The sequence below is a fragment of the Pinus tabuliformis genome, chromosome 9 (genome assembly GCF_031772625.1).
Source record: "Pinus tabuliformis cultivar Carrire ecotype Pingquan chromosome 9, CPIR1, whole genome shotgun sequence".
In the NCBI taxonomy this organism is placed as follows: Eukaryota; Viridiplantae; Streptophyta; class Pinopsida; order Pinales; family Pinaceae; genus Pinus; species Pinus tabuliformis.
The window spans coordinates 793,520,067-793,545,386 of NC_142307.1; the positions used below are offsets into that span (position 1 = coordinate 793,520,067).

The 25,320-nt window shown below is 39.7% G+C and overlaps 2 protein-coding genes across 2 annotated transcripts in view; both read left to right on the top strand.

Moving 5' to 3' along the window:
* Positions 1-25,320, top strand: part of LOC149151125 (putative zinc metalloprotease EGY2, chloroplastic) — a 425,794-nt gene that overhangs the window by 140,396 nt on the left and 260,078 nt on the right. The window contains exons 3-5 of the mRNA XM_089440529.1: positions 12,912-13,001; positions 13,183-13,236; positions 13,504-13,608. Of these exons, the coding sequence (XP_089296655.1) occupies positions 12,912-13,001; positions 13,183-13,236; positions 13,504-13,608 (249 nt within the window). The remainder of the gene's footprint in view (positions 1-12,911; positions 13,002-13,182; positions 13,237-13,503; positions 13,609-25,320) is intronic.
* LOC149151126 (uncharacterized) lies at positions 24,442-25,224 on the top strand. Its single transcript, XM_089445686.1, has 2 exons — positions 24,442-24,862; positions 24,985-25,224. The coding sequence occupies exons 1-2, from the start codon at positions 24,503-24,505 to the stop codon at positions 25,186-25,188; spliced, it is 564 nt and encodes a 187-aa protein (XP_089301812.1). The 5' UTR covers positions 24,442-24,502; the 3' UTR covers positions 25,189-25,224.

A 25,320-nucleotide genomic window follows, 5' to 3' on the forward strand; every position in this document is an offset into this window, starting at 1 on the left:
TTTTTTTTTTTAATGTAAGGATACTACTAAATTGGTGTTTTGAATACTTTTAGGTTTATGATTTTAATGGTCATGCCTTGCCCTAACCACGGTCCCAAGCTATTTTAAAATCATCCTATCCTTCCTAATCTCTTCCACTCCATCCTATCTGTCCTCTACTGGAGTATGCCATGGCGTCAGTTATATTGACCTAACCATTCATAAACTCTAAGGATGACAGTATCGGCTATACCGACCTGATTCCCAGTAGGCATCCAACAGTCATCATCACACGTCTAGGGGAGCGTGATTCGCACAGTCCTCCCATGACTCCAGGGTTTGGAGGATAAACAGTGGGCAACACCTCCACCCCTCCCGATAGAATTAGTGTTAATACCCTATCATAGAATCTCTTGGAGCCTTAATTGTTCTGAGGTTCTGTCATCACGTGGTCATTTTGGTAACGGATATTATCTGCAATCACAAACATTTGTCCATGCATTTATAAAATGTGCATTAACATATTCAAAAACAAATAGCTTATGTATAATTTACACATGTCAACTACAGTATAACATACTTTGCCATATTCTAGTCATGTCATTGAATTTCATATTAAAATGTAATTATTCTTTGATTTCTATCTCATCAATCATATTGATACGCATAAATTAAACATAATTATAATATCTTAATTCCTATCAGAAGCAAAATCACTTAATTATTTTTAACTTTACTATGACAACTATAATTTAGTAAGATCAATAACATATTCCATCTTGGTATCCATGTACCAGTGGAATTTAAATAGTTATTATGTCATAAAAATTCACGTTTATATATAATCATTCAAAATGGTCCTGAGCCTCTAATTTACAGTAAAATAAATATATACAAAACATAGTTTAAAGTTCTTCAAAATTGACACAGATTAGGGTATTTTTGACATATGTTCTCTGTATCTTCCCAAGTAGCTGATCCAGGGCTATACTTGTCCCACTGGACCTTAACTTGGTCTACTAGACAATTTCTGAGTTGTCGAACTCTACGTTCCAGTATACATAATGGTTCGACCGATATGATTCCCTCGTTCGATACCTGCAGTTCCTTCCATTGAAGGTTATGAGATTGATCAGCTATATAATGTCTTAATACAGATACATGAAATACATTATGAATTTTATGCAAGTGAGGTGGCAGTGCAAGATGATAGGCGACAGGTCCAACTCTTTCCATGACTTTAAATGGTCCAATAAATCGGGGTGACAACTTTGTCCCTTTTCCGAATCAAATAGTACTCTTATTTGGTTTGATGCGGATGAAAACCTGATCCCCTACTTCATACTTCCTATCAGTTCTATGAGCATCAGCATAACTCTTTTGTCTATCTTGTGCTTCCTTTAACCGTTGTCTAATTTGTCTTACCTGCTCTTCCATTTCTTGGATTAATTCTGGTCCTATTATCACTCGATCTTCTAACCTGTCCCAACTTAACGGTGTTCTGCAAGGTCTGTCGTATAATGCTTCAAATGGAGGCATTCCAATCGAACTGTGGTAACTGTTATTGTATGCGAATTCGACTAAGGATAAGTACTTTTCCCAGTGTGATTGCTGATCCATAACATACATTCTCAACATATCTTCAAGTACTTGATTTACCCTTTTTGTTTGCCCATCGGTTTCAGGATGATAAGCTGTGCTCAAATTTAGTTGAGTTCCTAAGGCTGACTGCATGCAAGTCCAAAATCTTGAAGTGAATCATGAATCTCTATCAGATATAATCTTCTTAGGTACTCCATGAAATCTGATAATTTCATTTATGAATACTCGAGCTACGTCAGCAACTTCGTAAGTATCTCTTACGGGAATGAAATGTGCGCTTTTTGTTAACTTATCCACTACTACCAGAATGGCATTGTGTCTTTGAGAAGTAAGAGGTAGTCTAGTGATGAAATCCATAGAAATGATCTCCCATTTGGTCATAGGAATGTCGTGAGGTTGTAAGAGACCCGCTGGATGACAATGATCTGCTTTTACTTGTTGACATTCCAAACATTTTGCAACAAATTGAACGATATCACGTTTCATGCCCGACCAGAAGAAGAGTTTCTTGGTATCCGCATACATTTTCCTTACTCCAGGATGTGCACAATACACTGCTCTGTGGGCTTCCTTAAGGATAGTGTCTCGAAGATCCTTATTATCAGGAATATACATCCTTCCATGGAATCGTAAGATTCCATCATCTTTTAGTTCATATCCTTCAAACTTAGATTCTTTTGACTTTTTACCTTCAAGACTAGATCTCACCTTTAAATACCAACTATCTTTTATGAGATATTCTAGTACTCGTTGCCTTAAGTCTACTTTGATAGGTATGAGAGAGAATATCCGTGGTCTTCTGCTTAAAGCATCTGCTACTACATTTTCTTTTCCCTTAATATATGATATTCCAAAGTCATATTCGCTTAGGAATTCACTCCATCGTCTTTGTCTAGCATTTAAGTCTCTTTGGGTGAACAAATATTGTAGACTTTGACGATCACTTTTAAGTGTAAAACTTCGCCCTACCAGATAGTGTCTCCAAATTTTTAGAGTTAGTACTACAGCGGCTAACTCTAAATCGTGAGTAGCATAGAGTTCTTCATGAGGTTTTAACTTTCTGGAGGCATATGCTATTACTCCTCTATCTTGCATCAATACTGCACCTAGCCCTTGTTTGGATGCATCAGTATATATCGTAAAATCTTTGTCCATATCAGGGACTCTTAAGATTGGAGCACTGGTCAGTAGTCTTTTGAGTTCAGAGAATGCTTTATTACATTCCTCAGTCCATTCATACTTAACACTTTTACGCTGAAGGGTTGTAATCGGCTTTGCAATTTTGGAGAATCCCTCCACAAATCTTCGGTAGTAATCGGCTAAACCCATAAAGCTTCGTACTTCATGTGCGCTTTTTGGTATTGACCATTCCATGATTGCTTTACCTTCTCAGGGTCTACTGAAATCCCTTCACCTGATATGATATGACCTAAGTAATGAATCTTTTCTTGAAAGAATGAACACTTGGATAATTTTCCATACAACTGATGTTTTCTAAGGCAGAACAATACTATTCGTAAATGATCTTCATGCTCTTTCTTATTCTTAGAATAGATAAGAATATCATCTAAAAAGACTTGTACAAATTGATCAAGATATTCGCGGAAAACACTGTTCATAAGATTCATGAATACTGCTGGTGCATTTGTTAATCCAAATGGTACCATAGTAAATTCATAACGTCCAAAACGTGTTTGAAATGCAGTCTTAGAAATATCGCTTTCAGAAATCCTTAGCTGATGATAGCCTGATCGAAGATCAATTTTTGAAAAGACAACAGCTCCTTTCATTTGATCGAAAATATCATCGATTCGAGGCATAGGATATCGATTCTTTACTATAGCTCGATTCAAGTCTCGATAATCTATGCATAATCTTAAGGATCCATCTTTCTTCTTAACAAAAATTACAAGAGCACCCCAAGGTGATATATTGAGTCGAATATGTCCTATATCCAATAGTTCCTTCAATTGAATTTGCAATTCTTGAAGTTCTGGAGCTGTCATTCTATAAGGTTTTTAGAGATTGGTTGAGTACCAGGTTTCAATTCAATAGTGAGATCTAGCTCTCTTACAGGAGGTAATCCTAGTAGTTCCCTTGGAAATACATCCAGAAGTTCGGCTAACACCGGATATTGTTCTAAGGATGGTCTTATTTCTTTACTTACTTCTTCAACTACATATGCCTGACAACCTTTTCTTAAGCAACGCTTCATTTTCATTGCTGATATCTAGCGTAAAGATACTTTTCTCTTGATTCCTTGAATTTGGATCGCTTTTCCTTTATCATTTATACCCAAGATTCTTTTCCCATAACAGTCTACCCAAGCTTGATGAGCTTCTAGCCAATCCACATACCTATGACAAGATCATAGGTTCCTAAGGCTGTGACATAAACTTTCAGTTTAGTTGTACAGACTCCTAGGTCAATTTTACATTGATCCACACTTAAGTCTACGGATTGGAGTTCTCCTGAGGCCATTTCTACCTGTCTGAAATCATTTTGTCTGCGAGTTGCCAACCCACTTTTGTTTAATGCATATGACGAAATGAAACTATTTGTGGCACCAGTATCAAATAATATTTTGAGTCTTATACCATTAATAATACCCGAAGATTCCACTACAGTGGATTGATGTGCTGCTTGGTCATTGTTGACTACTGCATGAATTCTATGATTACCTTGATTATTTGATATTGGTTCCTTTCCAGTCCTATGCAATATACTTGACGAAGCTTCTGGACAATCACGTTGAAAATGCGGTCCTCCACATCCCCAACAATTAACCTGCGTTGATCCTCTTGAATCAGGATGTGAATTTCGAGATAAAGAGCTCCGTCCTCTCATGTTGTTTCCTCTCGAATTTCTTCCTCTATTGGTAGTTCCACGAGATTTCCATGGACTGGTGTTCGATGATTCAGCGGCTATAGTATTAACTGCCATGGGAGCTCTTGTTCCTACATTTCTTGAAGTAAATCTATTACCATAAGGTGGCCTTGAGCTTCGTCCCCTGAAGAAATTTCGGGGAGTCTTTCCTGGAAATCCTGATTGTAAAGGTTCTGCTGGCCCTATATCCTTTTTGATTCCCAGATGTTCTTCTGCATAACGGTCACATTCTACCATCTCAGCTATTGATGATGGTTTCCACATGCTCACCAAGGCCCTAATGCGAGGATTTAACCCAAATATGAAGCGTTCAACTTGACGTTTATCAGAATCTAAGTAGTGAATGTATTTTACAAGTTCCATAAAACTTATCTCATATTTTTCCACCGTTTTATTACCCTGAACTAAGGTATGGAAGGCTCTGGCTTGCTGTTGTTGAAAGTATGGGGGTAAATACTTTGCGCGGAATCTTTCCTCGAGCAATTCCCAAGGGACATTATCCAATGTAAGGTGTAGTTGTTTTTCCAGATTTCCCCACCAAATCAAGGCACTTTCCTTTAATTGAAATACAACAATTTTTGTTTTTGCAGAAGAAGAATATTCTCTTAATCTAAAACATCTGTTCATTCCTTCTAACCATGCCTCAGCACGTTCACCTGCTCGACCTCCTGAAAATTCTGGGAGTTTAATTTTCTGAAGCTCCCTAGAAATATCTTCTTTTGATGTTTTATACTCAAAATTCTTTGGTTCCGCTGAATTGGTTGCTAAAGGTTGAAGTTCTTCTTTGGTCTTAGCCATAGTTGACCCTTTTAATGTTTCCAATAAGGCTTCCAATGAGTTCATTATCACGGTCAACTCCAGTGCTGTAGCGATTGGTGTTGATGACGGTCTTGGTGGATACGATGATGATGGTGGTGGCGATGGGGATGATGATGACGACGGTGGTGGCATTAATGACGGTGATGTTGCCCGATCACGTCGTCGTCGCTCATATGTCCTTACCATTGTAATGTTTCCTGTGTACATAATAAAATTTCTATAAAAATTTGAGGTAGACATTCAAATTTAACATATAGTTTTCTTTTTGCAATTTCACATTAATAAACGGGTATAGTTTTCTTTTTTCTATTTTTATTTGCTAGGCAGATCTTACTGGTACCGAGGTTAAAGAGGATGGTCTCGTGACCTCCTTGTCCTAATGCAGGGTATTCCATCCTAATATGAAATAATGCAGATTTTTTTTTTTTTTTAAGGTTTTCAAAATGTTTAATAACTTGAGCATTTAAAAAAATAAATATACATATATATATATTTAATGATTGTATCGGTATTTTGAGATTTAATGGATACATATTTTGGGTACGTTTCTTATATATAATTTTACATGATTTACTTTATTATTTTAAGCATTTTTAGTTTTAGATTTATTTAGATTTTGATACATATTTTGTATGACTTACTTTGTTGTTTTAATAATTTTAAGTTCTAGATTTGTTTAAACTTTGAACTTTAACTTATTTAATTGTTTGAAAATTAATTGAAACCTGAACTAAGTAAGACAAATTTAATTTTACTCTTGTAATATACGGTTTTGATGCCTGTAAATATTTTATAAATTAATATCATGCCCCTCATTGATCTACAATATAAAAGTCAAAACAAAAAAAATAAAATAAAAATATGTCCATCGAATTTAACCTCCTCTACAACTCTATACTACTGCCACGCAGGACGTGAGAATGACACACACCGAAATGGGTTGGGGTTTCCAAAAGACGTTGATGGGTTGAATTCTCTGGTAGATTACATTACTGTCATTCCTATAGGTCACTGAAAATTCGTTTTCTCCTGAGGCTTGCTCTCTTCACTGCGCGTGGAAAGTTGATTCGCTTTCACATTTACGTGGCATGCTCTTCTTTAATCATTTTCATATGAATGACGCGAATAGAACGGGCAGATTGTTTAATCGTTATGCTTTCAGGGCAGAGTTTCCGTGTTCAAAACCTAACCCGACCAATTGTAAACATTTTTTTTTAACACGCAGCTCGAGCGGTCAGTTCCTGTGGGTTGTCAGGCCAGTGCGTTGCCACCGAATAAACACACAGCGCAGACGCTAAGGTGGTCGATTTACCCGCGAGAGGTCACGGGTTCGATCTCGCGGACTTGCAAAACATTTTAATCCCAAATTCCCTTTTCATGAAGTACTGGAATTGGAGTTCTAACCCAGAAAAAAAAAAAAAACGTGTAATTCGTTCATTTCTACACGGCATTACATATGTCTAAAATTTATTTAAAACAAATGAGGCGATTTAACATATTATTATCACTTAATCGACATCCTAAGGTTTCCTACTTTAAAATGCCTAACGCTGAACCATCTGTATTGATTTGCCACCATACAATTGTCGCTACTCATTAGGATTTGATGATTTCAGGTCAATTCGTAACCTCCAAAGATGAGTTTCTTTTGTTTCCTGTAGGTTTCCCTGAGGTTTCGACATCCATGGCTTTACCTGACACCAGTAAACCCTAATTACAGGAAACCCTGATGTCAGAAACCTGTAATTTGATAGCAATAATTGTCTGTTTAAATTCTTCAAATTCTCAATTCCCGGAAGCTATCTGGGTCGATACGAAATAAAGCGATTTAAGGCTCGAAATCGTGGGCAGGTTTCCTGTCGAAAACCAGTTTTCTAATCCTGGAAATCTTAAAAAAAAAAAAAAAACCGCCCTATGAGAACTGCCTGAAAGCAACCCAGAAACACAACTGCTTCGTTCATCGATATTAAACCATCGAGCAGAAAAGGAAAAACAAATTACCGTCCAATACATATGAGTTTTGATGTGCTCATGGCTTTGAGTATGGTAAAAGTTCGAGGACATAGCTGTGGGCGTATGGAAATACAAGACCTGATTTGAGAACATACGTATGACAGGAATGATACCCATGTTGGCTATAACCATTCTGATACTGTGTTTTTATGATAAACAGAAATTACAGTTGATTTTCACAGTTATTCCATATCGTATGGAGAGCCTGAAGGCCCGAAAGCGTTCAACCAAGCTCTGATACCAGATGTAAGGGCCATTAAAGCAGATTCATGAACCTGTAACTAATTTCATCAATTTTTGTTTTGCATAATTAACTAACAGAATTAATGAAGGTACTAACCTATGCACTTGCGGTTGCTGATGTCTACCGCTGCTCTGCTACGGTTACCAAAAGACCGAATCCACCTAGCCAAACTGAGCAGAACCTGGCTACTCAGTCCAGTAGGCTTTTGAGTCGAAGTAGACTGTTCCCCGTGCCCAGAACCTCAGAATAATCTGCACTCTTCCTTCCTGTGGATAATTTCAGTTTTATGATCCTCCTCCTTTAGTTCCTCCATTCTTTACCTTCCTCCCCGGTCCCCTTCTAAACTTTTGTTCGGTGGTTTTATCTGATTTCCTGGCGGTGGCCGCTCTTCCACATGTAGACCACCGCTCAACCTTCTCGTGACACCTCCCATGTCATGTATCACATATCTCTGTTATGGTTACGTGAATGTTTATTTCATTTATAGTTTGATTAATTATTTTTCTTTATGATTAAAGTGCTTTTAATATTAAGATTAAAACATTATACTAAGTACCTCTTTAATTAATTTCTTTTATATATATATATATATATATATTTAATCAATTTATTAATTTATTAATATAATTTGTATTAATAATCTAAAATATATAATTTATATAACTCTCTTTTAGTTTTTACCCATTAATCATGATTCATTAAGCAATATGGGTGTTGATGGATAAGTAGAACCTCTATTCGAAGAAGTGTCATGATACTACTTATAGTTAATTTAGTATATAAATACTAGTGCGGGGTATGCGACACATGCATATGTAGCTATCATATGCATGCACCGTATGCCTGCTAGTATTCTTGCGTTCTTTATATTTATAGATAGGTCATTACATTACCAAAATGTCTTGCATTTCTATCTTCCATAGGGACTACCCCCCATAGCCTGTTGTTGGGAGACATCTAAAACAGAGAGGTCGGGGCTTAGAGTGACAGCCCCCGACTTGGGTCGTTGTCGCACCGTGCCTGTACAATCTGAGCGGCAACAAGGCTTACTATTGAAACTTCACCTTGAGCCTCCACCTCATAGGCTTAGCAGTCCTACTTCAATGAAGCTGTCCTCGTGTTTGAGGAGAGCCAACATAATGTGTGGCAAAGAGCTACTGAGATGACAATGGAGAGCCTTTTTGGGTAATACAAAGCTATTGTCCTAGTGCATCTTTACACTTTTGTGGGTACTAGATTTAGTTGTAACCTTTGAAACTGGATTCGTTGTTTGAGGGCCACGTGTCTGAATCTGGCGAATCGGATTCGATTCGAACTAATTCGAGTCCAGATTTCGTGACATGTCGTGTCCGAATGGGACACGATCGAATCTAGATCGTGTCCCGTTCGGACACATCATGTCACGAAATCCGGACACGAATCGGCAAACCAGGACCCGCGTGGCCATACAAGGGCGGAAATGCCTCTATTTGTTATCATTTTGTGTCATTTCTTTTGCAAGAGGTGAGTTGTGGGTTTGCTGTTAGGAGTTTGGAGCAAGGAGCCAAGGGTTTGGAGTGTTTTCAAGGAGATTCAAGCAACAGGTAAGTGCATTTCCTCTCTATTTTTTTGTATTTGTATTACAACAGTTTGTATATGCATTTCTTTTACAAATTTGTGCATGTTTTGCTTTTTTTTTACAGTATTCATGGCTCAATCAAGGGCAGCAGGTAGGGGGCAAAGGAAGGGGAAAAATGTCTCCATTGGAGATTCCCCTCCTCCCCCAATTTCATTGCAAGTAATGTTGAGGGAAGACTTCCTCCTAAAGGTAACATTGAGAAATACCCCTTGTGGAAATATGTTACAAGAGAGGATGGGCCAAGCAGCAAGGGAAAGGGAGGAGGCAATATGAATTGGAGATGCAACTTTTGCCACAATACTTTCACAAGCACATATTTTCGTGTGAAAGACCATTTGTTGGCTTTACCAGGTTATGGAGTTGGAGCTTGTACACAAGTTCTTTTACCAAAGAGGAAAGAAATGGAAAAAGAGTTCACTGTTGGTATGGAAAATGTGGTTGCAAAATAAAAAAAAACCAAGAATGATGACCCCCTTCCATTTTAGAGGAAAGACAGCAACAAATTTCCATTTGAGAGTTCTATTGGGGGACAAGTAGCAAAAGGAAAGGCAATTTCACTTGGTCCAATGGACAATATTTTTCAAAAAGAGAAACAGGAAGAGCTTGATCTCACCATTGCCTTTTCTCTATCAAAACTTCATATCCTTTAATGTTGCACGCTGTCCTCTATTTATTGAGATGTGCCGAGCTCTAACTCACGGGTCTCCATCATGGTATGTGCCTCCTGGTTTAGAGAAGCTTAGAACCACATTGTTGACGAAGGAAAAAAAAGAGGTGCAAAAACTACTTGAGCCTATTAAAGCATCATGGCCAACATCTGGGGTTAGCATGTTTCTGATGGATGGACAGATCCAGCATGACACCCACTCATCAACTTCATGGTGTCTTCCTTGAATGGTCCAGTTTTCTTGAAAGCTGTGGATACACTTGGAGAATACAAGGATGCACAATATATGGGTGAGTTGTTTATTAAAGTTATTGAAGATGTAGGTGTTGATTCTTGTGTGCAAATCATTACAAATAATGCACCTGTTTGCAAGGCTGTTGGCATGATTGTGGAAGCTAAATATCCACAAGTGTTTTGGACACCTTGCATTGTCCATTCATTGAACTTAGCACTGAAATCCATTGCTTCTGATGTGATTTGGATTGGTAACATTATTGAGGATGCACGACATATCCGTAACTTTGTACAAAATCATACAAATGCCCTCACTATCTATAAGGAGTACAACAATCTATCATTGTTGAAGATTGCAGATACATGGTTTGCCTCTTCATTCATCATGTTGAAGAGGTTGAGGGAGGTCAAGACTGCTCTTGGGGCCATGGTTATTTTAGAGTTTTGGTCTTTTTGGAGAAAGACAGATCAACTAGCCTCTAAAAGAGTGAAGGACACAGTGCTAGATGATGCTTGGTGGGAGAGGGTAGATCTAATTATTCAGATCATGGACCCTATCATTTCTTTGCTTCGATTTGTAGATACATACAAACCCATCCTAGGAGAGGTTAATGAGGGACGGGATTCCATGATTGAGTATGTGAGGAGCATTATTCTACAGAGTGAGTGCCCCGAGTATGAGACATCACCAGAGGCCTTCTGTGGTACTATACAGGATATTCTTGTCAGTAGATGGGACAAGAATTGCACACCTTTACATTGTTTGCCTCACTCATTGAACCCAAAATACTACAATTATGAGTGGCTAAATGGTGGACCTTCCCGCAAATTCCCTCCTCACATGGATGGTGAAATCTCACAGGGGAGGAAAGATGCATTCAGGCGGGTTTTTCAGGATAGAGCATTGCTTGATGAGGTGGAGGATGCCTTTGCAGAGTTTTCCACTGGCACTGATCGATTTGCAGGATATGATGTGATTAGAGACAGGGGGGCTAAGAAGCCCTATTCTTGGTGGGCAAATCATGGGGCAACAAGCCCTCCTCTACAACAGTTAGCCATGAGGCTCCTCTCTTAGGTGACTTCATCCTCTTGTTGCGAGAGGAATTGGAGCACATATGGGAATTTGTATAGTGTTAAGAAGAGAAGGCTTGAGCAGGAGACAATGGTGTATGTGCACACCAACCTTCGTCTTATTTACAGGCAGAGGGAAGAGTGGTTGAAGGGAAAGACAAAGATGTGGGATGTCTTTCCTGATGATATGGGTCTGGACAATAGTGTTGAGTTGGCATTGGCCAACATGGATCTCAATGATCCAGTGTTAGAGCTTGTTAGATTTGATGATGGTGATATTGTAGAGGGGTCATCCTCCACACCAGCAGATGCAGAGACGACTATGGATACAAGGGAGGAGGAGGATGCAGAGGAGAGCAGTGGTGACCATGATGATGAGGACAATGATGTTGATTCTGATGATGACTATGAGGATTGATGACTCATGAGTCATGGGCTACCTACTGCCTTGAGGCTTGTATACCTGTAGTTGTTTTGTATTTTCTATTTCTATTTGCCATTGGCATTGCACTACCTATGTAACACATTTTGATTTTGATGACTTAATGAGAAAACTACAGCTGTCAGTGTCTTTATCTTACTATCTTGTCTTTCTCCTATTGGATCATTGATGAATTGAATATGTATTATGATTTATCATTTATGAATTTAGAATTTATGATTCATTGATTTATCATTTATGTGACATGTATTTGAATTTTGTATGTACTATGCATGCTATAATGTTACTAACTTACTTTGTAAACAGTAAAACTTACATCTAGATGAAGATCTATGTTTGAAATCAATGAATTTGTATCATTAATGAGAATTTGTGTAAGAAATATCTAATTTTTAATATATATATATATATATATATATATAACGTATCCGAATGTGTCCTGTTCCAGGGGGTCAACGTGTCCGAATCTGACACCCAAATCCTCGTATCCGACGAATTCCAAATACCCATGTCAGGTTACTTAGGTTGTAACATGAGCATCAAAAACTTGTCTCTTTTGTGCATATTCCTTCTTGTATTTGCTTTTGTGTGTTCATTTCTTTCTCCATGTTTCGATTCTGAGCACACATCAATTGGTATTAGAGTTTTATTTAATGTTAATTGAGAATTCAATCTTTGATTCACAAGAGCAAGCTTGGTGTGCTTCAGCTCATCTAGGTGAACTGTTTGACTTTTCTCATCTTGCTCCACCTCTGGTCCACATCACCTATAACCAAATAACCACATGAAGGCATTGTAAGCATGATGCGAGTGTGTAAATTCATCAGATGTAATAAAAAATTGCCTTCTTTTGACCAGGTTTTCTGGCAACAAGCTCTTAAGGTGAACTTTATGAGACCCAAAAATAAGTAGTCCAAGAATTAAGATTGCTATGGTTGAATTTAAACGGTATGTGGTATAAGAAATCAAACTAGGAGAACAACTTTATTTGGCTCGAAACCCTTTGGTTTTGAATCTGCTGGATTCTTGGAGAGTTTTAAGGTGAAAGGATTACAAAGCGCTGGTGAGATAAACTTATACAAATTCAGCATAGGAAGTTTAATTCTGTGCAATATCTATGTCACAATTTTTTATAACTAATAAATTATCATGTTTTTAGCAGCCAATATATTTGCATGATGCACATTCATTCTAGACATGTTTTGTGGGATTTGCTCATGTTATGTGTCTATTGATATTTTTATATTATAACCATAACTAAGAATGGTAATATCCCCTGATAACATTTTTGGGAATTCTAACATGGTCACTGTATTTTCTATGTTAACGTTATCAGGAAGGAAGGGATCTGGATAACAGTGGTCAAGAGTCATTGCCTTCAGGAGACTCTGATGATAGTTCAACCGCTCATCTTGAAAAGGAGCAGGTGAATACCTTGTAATTAGTTTTCACCATTTGAAGATTAAGATGGATATGATTTTCTTCGGCATTTAGACTGTAAATTGTTATCACAATATTTCAAGCAGCTAAATAAAGTGAGCTTATTCCTTTTGACGTTGATAGATGTATGTGGTATTTGGATTTATTGACAAGATTCACCTCAACAGGATGATTTTGATGCTTCCAAAATAACAAGTGGATCTCCCCTTCCAGGAGTTAAGGTACTATTATGCATGTAGATACTTTGGAACATGTCTTCATTTCTTCATAAGGTGGAAGCAGACTATGGAAAGTGGCAAGTTAAATGAATATATTGGTTAGTATTTTAGAAAAAAAGATAGTCAACACGACTGCTATATAGTACAGTGTAGGCAAAGAGATTGATAATGACAATGTGCAACTTTGAGCTAGTTCCTCTTCTTCTATTTTAAATTTCTGCTAATGAGTTTTATGCGATGCTGTATACCATTTTTTGTTACCATGTGAAGCCACCTAGTGAGCCTGTAAAGATTCCAAAGGCAACGCTGGATGTTCTCAGAGATCAAGTATTCGGCTTTGATACATTTTTTGTTACAGGTCAGGAACCTTACGAGGTGAGAACACAGAATTTTAAGCATGCACATGTAATACAGGCAATATCTATTTTGAATGTGTTGTGAAAACACTTAACTTTAAGTACGCATATTTAATACGGATAATATCTATTTTAAATATGTTGCAATTCTTACTCACCATTATCATATTTATAAATTCATCAATAATGAGAACAATCAAATAGTTATTGAAGTTCATAATTGGGCCCTTGAGTAAGGGAACTAGAGAGGAAAGTTGGCTTTCTTTTTTCTCTTGTGGGGCAGAATGTTTGTCCACTTGTTAACATGAAAATATTCTTTCCTCAATAATTCTTGTGGGGCAGAATGTTTGCCCACTTGTTAACATGAAAATATTCTTTCCTCAATAATAGTTTTTCTTTTGGAAGGATATGCTATTTCCACCATTAACACTGTGCTTTTCCATGTCTTTTATTCTCGTTTTTTAAAAGAATGACCTAAAGCTGGTTTTCTTTTTTCTCGTTGCAGCCATGAAGTATCCAATGGTTGTTTTGTCATTTGTCATGCAGATTTTGTTTTCGTAATGCATTTGTTCAAAGTAATGCCTCTCTCTTAGCCTTATTAAAAGTTTAGTAAGGTAACTTTACAATCTCAATGCTAGATGATTGGATCAGTAGAAGTTGACAGCCTTAATACTCGTTTCCAAATTCTAGCTTTGAGTTGCTAGTTTGTAACAATACCCCGGTCTGTAGTATGTTGCTCTATATAAGTGAAATTAGTTGCAATTTGAATTTCTAAAATTATCCTGTTGTAAGAATCTAAGAATATTCAGTCCATTGAACTATTCTCTTGAAATAGTAACACATAGGCGAGAGACCCAGATCCAGATCCAATAGTATCTTTGTATCCAATAGCCTTATACTGTCAAGGAACTAAAATAAGTAATTAAAGATTGATGGCCACAAGTAGTCAGGGGCTAGAGTATTGAAAAGTAGTAAAACTCACTACTATGGGCTGCCTTCTAAAATGTTAATCTACATAAACTTAAAATGCTTCGACTAAGATCCTTAGAGCAGCAGCCAGTTGGCCCAAAGGGGTTGGATCTCTTACCCTTTGAAAATGCATGGTTCATTTGCATTTTAATGGGCCTTTCTTATCTTGCTAGCAGAACAATATACCCTTGGAGTACAGTGGCAGTTATAGGCTGTAGGAGACACTTATGGCCATTTGGGTTAAAAAACAAGTATGGCCATTGTGGAGAACAATTATGGCTGTTTGGGTTAAATAATGTCCATTTACGGCTTCTCCCTTCAATAACAAAATAGAGGATGGGTTCAATTAAGATTGCGCAAAAAAGAGGAGATCCAAATAGGCAGAACATCAACAGGAACAATTCAGAGATAAAGTGCAAGCCAAGCCAAGACAAAACAGACTAAAAAATGATGCACATGTACATCCAACCCAAAACAGAATCTCAGCTTTGAGGTTTTTTAAGGAAAGGAAGTTTTAGGTTCAGAATATAAACTCTCCTTTCCTCTTTTTGTTGGGGAGGGGATAGAGAACAGTCATCCCATGGGTCTCGAAAGGATTAAGGAGGAGGAGAACATGGATCCAAGAGTGAAAATCATAAAACAGAGAAGTTAACAAAAAACAATGATTTGGTAGATAGAATGGATTCCATGTAGTATACAGGTTTGTGTGAAAATTCCTAAACTTGGAATCCCTACTTCAACAAACTGATGTTACTTCTACTTGTTAATCCATGCAAGTTATTTACTGTGTTCTACTGTAAATATCGAAGTAAATACAATTGCAGTCTTCACTATTTAAATTATAAGCGGAAACAAGAAACCAAGCTAGAAAGAAATACAACACATATACATAGTTATTTTTGGACCCAATGTCCCCAGAAAAACCCAGTGTGGGAAAAATGGTGTAGCAGCTGAGGGTTTTATTATTGAGCAGTGGTAATTTCTAAATACAATCTCTGGATGCCTTCCTGACAATCCAGTTACAGAGAATATCGTTGATAGAGAGATAAGTGAGGTTACTTCACCCTATCACTGGAAATCCTGGCTGATCCAGCCCCTAAATGAACTGTCCCCGGATGCCTCTGCGCAGTCACTATGTCAACCCAACGTCAAACCCTTTGGGGACAACGCCACTCCTCCCGACTAATTGATTTGCCTCTGAGAAATTGATTTCTTCCCTCCCAGTCTCACACCCTGGCTTCTGGCTCTAGGAATCGATTCTCCAGCAAATTTACAAATTCCCTCTGGGCTTCTGCGCCGCCTCTGGATGGCCCTGCATGGCTCTGTGTCAGCCCCTCTGGCTTCGCGCTACCATTGCTGGATCTCTCTCTGCCTTCTCTGCTGAGTATTCTCCGACCGGGAAGGATTTCCCTTCGGATACTATCCCTGCCCCTCTCTGCAAAAGATCACTATCGAAAATCCCTCTGGTAGCTCCTCAGCTTCAGAAAATTGAACTTCTGATCTTCGCTCTGTGTGTTCCCCAAGTGCCCATCGAGCCTCCTCTTATAATCCTCTCGTTGATCAATCAACGACCCAGATTAGATTCTAATCAATGGCTAGGATCATATTGATTTGATCTTTGCCTTCTTCTAGAAGTTTCACCCACAATTTAGATTAATACCCATTAATTATTTTAATTTCTTAAGTTTAGACTTAGGCACCCATTAAAAATAATTAATTATTTTAATAAAACTGTTTCCAGGTGGAATTTCCCAAAACGATTTCTGGGTATTGGAGAATGCATGTGTCTAAGCCTCCCTGCAAATTTTGAGACTTAGAACACATCCGATGCTACCAGAAATCAACGCTCCCTCTTAGCGAGGAATGTGCTCTAGTAATGCAACCTGTTGAAGCATCACCCTGATTCTGAACCATATCCCTCTATGCTGCTGATGTTTGACATCTTGTCCACCAACTACTGCGCAAATGCTGCATCTGTACTACTGCTAACCCTGCCATTGTCAACACTGCGTCCGTACAACAACTCCCTCTGAAATTCTGCATCCGTGCTGCTGCTGGCCCTGCCACTGCCAGCACTGCATCTGCACTACAAACTTTCCCAATTGCTGCTGCTACTGCATAAGCAACAGAAAAGCATCCCAAATTACTGAACTAGTGTTCTATATGATGCATCCCGTTGCTGGAGTCTCACTGTTGCTAGTCTCTGCACCAACCCTCTGAAGTCTCTATGCTACTGCTAACTCTGCTCTGTGCCAACTGCACCGCTGCCAACTCTGCTCTGCGTTGCTCAGTCTTTGGAACTCCTAGCCACTGCAACTGTCACTCTGACACTCCTCTACACCAACTGACACAGGTCCATCCTGCTACTACTGATCTGGGCTCCCGTAGCAAGGTATTGATTCGAGAGGTGGACTCCTCAAGGATGCTGCCCATCTGCAGTCCTTTCTAACTATAGCTCTAAATCAACCCACCTCCCTCCTAGAGGTATCTCGGCTGTCATGGTAAACTCCTCGATCTTCGCGGGTGCAGCCTTCGGATCGTGCTTCTCATCCTTGTCTCTCTTCCTAAGAGGACATTGTGTAGCGTAGTGACCATATTCACCACACCTGAAGCACTTGATCTTTGAGACGCCCTTCTTCCACCTCCGTTGCTCCTGCTGCCCCTTTGTTGCGAGGGCTGCATTCTCCTCCTCCTTGGGCTTCGACCCATTGCTGCTGCTACCGTCAAGTTTGCACTTGACCAAGTCTCTCCTCAGCTCCTCTTGCTTAAGAGCTGCCCACATTCTCTCTTAATCTGGCAAAGTCACCCTGCCCAGGATACTCTAGAGTCTAGACAAAAACTTGCCACTCCTCTGAGACTGAGTTGAGGGCCAGTCTAACCATCTCGAAACCTTGAGGTGTCAACCCCACAACTGCCAGTTCATCTTGGGTTTCCTGAAGCTTCACAAGAAATGGATCAATGTGTTCCCCCTTCTACATCTGCATAGATCTCCAAGTACGTCTTTCGTTGCTCGGAATATCCCTGATACAACATTGACAATGCATCCTATTGATCACTGGGATGACACCTGATGATTATATGAAAGACTCCATGCCCAGGGATGCTCCAGAGGACACTTGTACCATTAGATATCATTTGTCAACTTAACTCTATTTCTATCTTTTCATCATCTTTCTTGTACCCAGATTCCACACCTTGCGGGGAATTGTAATAAGTGATACTAGTGAAATTGTATGGGGTATGGGTAATCAAAATTACACCTCTCACCCTCAACTTTCTACTATGACACACTTTGAGGGGTTAATAATGTGTTTTGGACCCTCAAAACCCACATTTCCTAAGTTTAGTGGAAATTGTGGCATTTAATTAGGCTAGAATTAAATAAAATAGAGAGAAATAATTTATTCCAATGATAGAGTGACGTGGAAATGACTTGAAAATTATCCTAAGTCAAAGAGTTGAGTCAATAGACATGTGGAAGATGACTGAGCACACTGCATCATAAATACACCATTATTTCATAAAATCGAATTTCCCAGAGATAAAGCAACAGTTGCACATGTGGAAAATTGAATTTATTAGAGGAGCTCATGCACTGAAGGAATATTCCATGGTATATTTGGACTGAAGATTAGGTGGGGCCTCATCTCACAGTTATCTCAGGTTCTTCTACTCTTAACACTCCACTCTTGAGGATTACGAGTTTCACTTGGCTAGACTATGAGTTGCACATGGAGGAATCACATAGAGCTATCTAGGGATCATCTACATATGTGACATCACTTAGTTCAAGATTGCATTTGTTGACTGGAGTTATCACATTACTTGGATTCACTCATGGATGAGTTTATTATGCCATATATGGAATTCGATTTTGCTTTGATGTCTCTATCTTCTCCACATCGAACTTGACTTATCTTTGTTTGGGATTTGCTCCAAGTTCAGTTCTCACATGCATTCTTCCTTGGGATTTGCTCCCAACTCTCTATATAATGAGGCTATATGCTCTCATATTGTATCATGTAATGAGCTATTGGACTTGAGGAAAGTTTCCCATTTTGTACTTGCATACTTTCTTAATACAACCAAGACTTTGGGGCTATCTGGCTGGTGTTCTCTTGGCGTTAAGTGATGTCCTTTCATGCTACTGCTATTGTGTTTAATTTTTTTCGCATATTGAATTAATATTAGTTTATACTTGCCATCTTGCTTGGATTGATGTGTGCAAGCTATCTTGCACATATCATTGATTTAGAGTAGTATTCTAGGGATAAGCTTGCCAATTCATTTTAGGAGGAATGCTTGGTTTATCTTATTCATTATATTGCTCTAATCTTGTGCAAACTAATACGTGTTCAAGTGTGTAGGAAAGATCTTTTGTATTGTGTGTAGGAATCCATCTAGAAGTGGGAGAAATCTCAATTAGATCAACTCACTCCTGAGTCACAGCAATCCAAGACTTGACCATTTTTTCGCTCCAAGTTTTCCATCTAACGAAGAGCAAAAATGAGTTTTCTTACTCTATAACTACTTGATCATCCATTTAAATTCAAAATACTTCTTTGATTCTAGTTCTTTCAAAGTTATATCTCCTATTCAAGAGTCATTTCCAAAGCTAGACAAGTATGGGGGTTCACTCCCATTACTGATCTGGAATTTATCCAGGACAAAGAATTAAAGGTATTACAGACTCATGTGCATGGATATGCCTATGTTACTTTATGCAACAGATCGATAAGATTGCGAAATACATAGACATTGAAGTAGTTAGGGAAAACACAACAGGAAAACATGTAATACAACAAGTTTAATAAGGAGTTCACCCAATGCTTCTGGGCTACGTCTCCTGGTCCAACCTTCAGTGGGGGCCTCTCTATTATGTTTCCAAAGCAGAGTTTTTACAACAGTGAGCTCAATTGAGTCTCACTTAACATATATAAATCAGTAGGATTGGAGTACACAAACTCTCCTTACTGAAACTCAACCACTGCTGGTCACAACAGTATGAGCCCAAACTGAGACTCATACATGATAGGCCTATGCTGAGGAGTTCGCTTGAACCTCTCAAGCCTTCTCTAGAGTACATAGAATCTCTGACTCTCTCTGGCTCTGTCTCGATATTACCTTTGCTCTGCAGGTTAGTTCGACCTACTTTCTCTGTTCTCTGCTCTCAGCTTTCTTACTCACTTTTCTCACTGCTCTCTAGCTGCTTCTGTCAGTTTGTGGCTTTAAAGCCAATCTGCTTTCTGACGGTTCGTTTCCGCTTCCCGACGTTCTGGTTCTTCTGCCTCTGTCTGTTTGAATTCCCCTGTTTTGCGTCATCATCACTGTGTAACGCTTCACAGGGAGGTGGCCACCTGTTTCATAACGAACTGAGTGTCAATTCTCTTGGAAATGTTTGAACGGTCGTTATTTCCGTTTAACTCCCAGATTGCCCGCGAACATGATTCCCCTGCCAACTCATCGTTCATGTCGGACTTCAAACTTTATACACTCGGCCTGTTTACCTCGTTGAATTCGGTCATCCGTCGGATTGCATGTCCGCCGTCGATCTGGAGCCTCCAGATCCTACGGTCTTCGTCCATATCGGGCAGGTAAGTTGCATGACGTTTACTCGTCTGATGTGACTAGCTTTCTCTCTCTTCCGCCGGATGCGTGGCACCCAGTGTGTGGCATCAGGCGGTACTCGGTTGAAACCGCTTACTGCTCGAAGCCCTTCCGATATCCTACCGGTTTTCGTGTGGGACTTGCCTTTGACAGAATCGGCGAATTCCGTACGGTTTTTGACTTTCCGGTTCCGGTCGCTCAGGGCTTTTCCTTCTCTGAGGGGTTTGCCCGGCTTGTCGCTAATCACATATCAGAAACCTCCCCCATTTCTCCAAAAGACCTCCCGTTTCGCTGTTTTGTGGCAGCGCGCGTTACCATGGGCCAACAGTCTGTGCGCTTGACTGAGGGTCCTCGTTGCTCTGCGCTGCTCACAATTACAACTGTTCCGAGGGTATTCCTGATAAGCTCGACCTTTGCAAGTCTTTGAAACTTTGGCATGAATTTTACAGAGTTATGAAAACTTAGAGAGTGTTTTTAGGATCCAATTCGGATCACGGCCTTCCCACTGAAAAAGCTTTTGGACCACCAAAAGTTGGTTTTTAAGCATCCATCAAGTGAGGGTACTGATTTGCTTGCCTAATTTCTATCCATTTTGCACTATTTGGTTTCGAACCTTTGAGTCCAATCCTGAGGTACCCAACATCCCCTCTGCGCGTAGTTCTCACCTTCCGGTCCAGAACTGTATCTTCTTGCAATTTGTTAAGATATTCAGGCAACAAATCATCAATAGAAGGTAATTGACTCTGCTCTTCGGGATCTTCAATCAATGAAGGTTCAAATAGTCTCAAGCTGTCTGCATTAACAACTTAGTAGATGTGCATGTAAGATGGTAAATCAAGGCGAAAAACATTCTCACCAATTTTCTCAAGTATCTTGAATGGTCCATACCTCATTGGCTTCAGCTTCTTACCTTCACCTTGCATTTTGTCTTTGCTGATATACAACCAGACTTGATCACCAACTTGGAAACTATGCTCCATCCGATGCTTATCATGCCTTGCCTTGTACTTGGCTTGGCTCTTTTCCAGCTGTTCCTGTACTGCCTGGTGAATCTCTTGGATTTGTTCGATGAACTTGGTTGCCTTGTCCACATCACTGTGTCCATCAACCGCTATGTCTTTACCAAAGACAAAATCCAAGGGAGACCTTGGTGTGAAACCAAAACAGGTCTCAAAAGGAGATCTCTGTGTAGAAGAATGTTTAGCTCGGTTGTAAGCATGCTGCACATAACATAAATGTTCATCCCAAAGCTTGGGATGCTTGCTGCAATAGCCTCTGAGCAACTGGATCACTGTCCTGTTGACCACTTCTATTTGGCCATCTATTTGCGGATGAAAAGCTATGCTCTTCTTCAGTCTGGTGTCCATCAATTCCCACAAACTCGACCAAAATTTCCCAACAAATCGGGTATCTCGATCAGATATAATGGAAGTGGGTAATCCAAAATGAACCCATACATGTTGAAAGAACAACTTTGCAGTTTGTTCAGCTGTAATCTATTTGTTACAAGGTATTAAAATACACATTTTGCTGAACCTATCCACAACAACATATAAATAGTCATGACCCTTCCTAGATTTAGGCAGTCCCCCAACGAAGTCCATGGAAACACTTTCCCAAGGATGAGAAGGAACTGGTAGTGGAGTGTACAAGCCTAGTTTTCTATTGTTGGGCTTGCTTTTAGCACACATGGTACATCCTCTTACATATCTAGAAACTGTCTCATTCATTTTTGGCCAATAACAAAATCTTTTCAGCTGTGCAACTGTTTTACTTACACCAAATTGCCCTGATATTAGAGAAGTGTGCGCTTCTCGAATCAGTGTTGCACGAAGCGCCCCCCCCCCCCCCCCCCCCACTCCGAAGCTCCAAAGCGCGCCCCGTACGGAAGCGCGATTCGCAAATTTTTTTGCGCTTCCTGGAATTTCCGAAGCGCCGGCTCCGAAGCGCGCTTCGTACGGCGCTTCGGGCCGCCGAAGCGTGGCGCTTCGGAGCAGGAAGCGTGCGCTTCACGCACGCTTCCGTACGCTTCGGCGGAAAGGGGCGCGCCCAAGGGAGAAAAACAATTTTTTTTTTAATTTTTTTTTAAAGTTATGTTCACTCAACCTTAAGGGGGTGGGTTAGGGTGAGGTTAAGGTGAGGAATGAAAAGAATAAAGCCCCCATTCATTCCTCATTTTCTCACTTTGAGTTTATGAGAGTTGGAGAAGAGAAGAGAGGAGAGGAGAAGAGAAGAGAGGAAAGGAGAGGAGAAGAGAGGAGAGCTTGGAGGAGTGAAGAAGGAGGAGCTAGGAGAAGGAGGAGGAGCTTGGAGCAAGAGCTTGGAGGACTTCATCTACAAGAGCTAAAGAGGTAAGTTCAAACCCCAAACTCCCTTGTTTTTTTGAATTTTTTTTTGTATTTTTCTCCTCCCTCTCCTACTCTTTCCCATTGTTTCTACTTGCTCCTTTATTTACAGGTTGCCGTTGTCCACCACCTATATCCATATTCCAAGATGGTGTTCTTTTGGCTTCTATGTATCATTCCACTCTTGGTTTTAATGATGGCAAGGGTGAGGAATAGAAGGGAAGAAACAGAAGAGGACATTGGTGATGGTCCTAATAGTAGTGACCCAATGTATGATGAGGAGGAAGGGTTTGAAGAGGAAGGGGATGAACTTGAAGGGGACACTGAAACACAAGATGGGAAAGCTACATCAACACCCTTGTGGAACTATGTGACCAAACTTGATGGGGGAAAGGGTGGTGGATCTTACAAATTTGTGTGCCCTCATGGTTGTCATGGAGGAAAACCATATTGTGGTTCATATACTCGTCTGAGGAGGCATCTTTGTGGGGTGCTGGACAGTGATGAAAAAAAGGGTTCTGTGGGGGTACAAATTTGCCCAAACATTTCAACTGAAGAAAGAAGAAAATACATCCAAATAGAGATGGCTGCACAACAAAAAAACAAGAAACAAAAAACTCATTCTGAATCAAGTGCAACCTCTAAATTTGGTAGTTGCTCATCTCCTCATGGTACTTCTGCAAGCTCTGGAGGTAGAAGAACAATAGGGGATTTCCTTAATGTTGCTGGGAGGGATGATGTGGATGGAAAGATAGTCCGTTTTCTTTGTGCTTGCGGTGTACCATTCAATGTGCTTCGCTCTCCCTATTGGCATGAAATGGTAAAGGCCATCAATGAAGCCCCAAAAGGATACAAGGCCCCCAACTATGAGAAAGCTAGAACAGTGTTATTAGAAAGAGAAAAAGCTAAGGTTCAAAGAGCTTTGACACGTTTTACAAATGAGTGGGTAGATTCTGGGGTATCCATTGTATCAGATGGGTGGACAAATATTAGAAACCAACATTTGATAAATGTTCTTGGTGTTTCTTCTAGTGGTGCAGTATTTATTGCATGTCATGACTCCTCCTCCATCACTGCATCTGCACAAAACATTGCAGATCTCCTATTGAAATCAATCAAAGATGTTGGTCCGAATAATGTGGTTCAAGTGATCACAGATAATGCAGCAAATTGTAAGGCAGCAGGAAAAATTATTGAGCGTACTCATCCACACATCTTTTGGTCTGGGTGCCTGGTTCACACATTGAACCTTTTGATGCATGATATTGTGAAACACAAAGAATGTGGGTGGATTGCTGAGGTTTACAGGAAAGGGAAGCAACTCATTAAATTCATCACAGGGCATACAAGGGTAAACTACTTCTATGGCACTTACTCCAAGTTGCAATTGCTTAAAATTGCAAAGACAAGATTTGCTAGTTATTACTTCACCTTTAGGCGGCTAGTGAAGGTGAGACAAGCTTTAACTAATCTGGTGTGTGCTAAAACATGGGATGAAATTAACACTGACACAGATGGTGCTAATGCAGTCAAGGACACTGTTCTTGACAGTTACTTTTGGTCACAGGTTAAATATGTTTTGCAATTCACCAAACCAATTTATTACATGATCAAGTTTGCAGATTCAGATCGACCAGTAATTGGGGAGGTGTATGAGCAAATGGATAGCATGTTGGGGCAGATTAAAGACATTGTTGAGCCTAGAGATACCACCTTGTGCAATTATATTCGTGTAGAGGTGCAAAACCGATGGGAAATGCTAAATATTCCATTGCATGCATTAGCATATGTTTTGACACCTAAATACTATCATCCTTCATGGCTTTCAACACCAGCACCTGGGGGGGAAGCAGGAGAAAACCACACCAAGATCAAGAGGTTCACCAAAAATATATGGCTGCATTGAGTAAATTAATCCCTGATGAGGAGGAGGCTGCATTGGTATGGAGACAGGTGAGCAACTATACGCTCAACACTGGTCCATTTGGGAGCATGCATGCAATTAAAGATCGAGAGACTTTTTCTGCTCTTGAGTGGTGGAACATGCATGGAGGGGGTACTCCACTTCTACAGAGTTTGGCATTGCGGGTGCTATCACAGGTGGTAAACACTTCTTCTGCAGAGAGGTGTTGGAGCTCTTATTCTTTCATCCACAGTGTTAAAAGGAACAGGTTGAGTTTAGACCCGGCAGAGAGCTTGGTTTATGTTCATTACAACTTGCGATTGTTGTCCCATTACTGTGAAGATGCAAAGTCTAATAAAGACTTGTTGATTTGGGACAAGAATCCAGAGGAGCCCAATTTGGAGGATGGAGTGTTGCGACTAGAGCAATTAGAGGATGCTCTTATCCAGGTATGTCCATTGTGGTATGAATTTTCCAATTTTCCCTTATAAAGCATTTCTCTAATTCATGTTTTTAATTTTTTTGTTAACTAGTGTTTTTTTTTTTGCATGAATTTTTTGAGCGATTCTAGGATGATGATGACCGTGTTGATATGCCACCACCCCCACCCCCATCTGGTCCCTTGGTTCCTAGGTTCCATGGTTCAACACCAACAGCAGGGGGTTCTTCTTCATCAGTTTCAGTGCCACGACTTCCACAGGCACCATCTTCTTCATTGCCACCACGTGGAGGCCCGCCACCACGTTCTATTCGTGGTGGAAGGAGGAGAGATTAGTAGATATATTCACAATCTACTACTTTTTGTCATAGATTACTCATTGGACTTGTAGACTTGTGAATTTGAATTTTGAACCTTTTTGGCTTGGCGGTGACCAAGTGACATATTTTGTAAACATTATTATTTGAA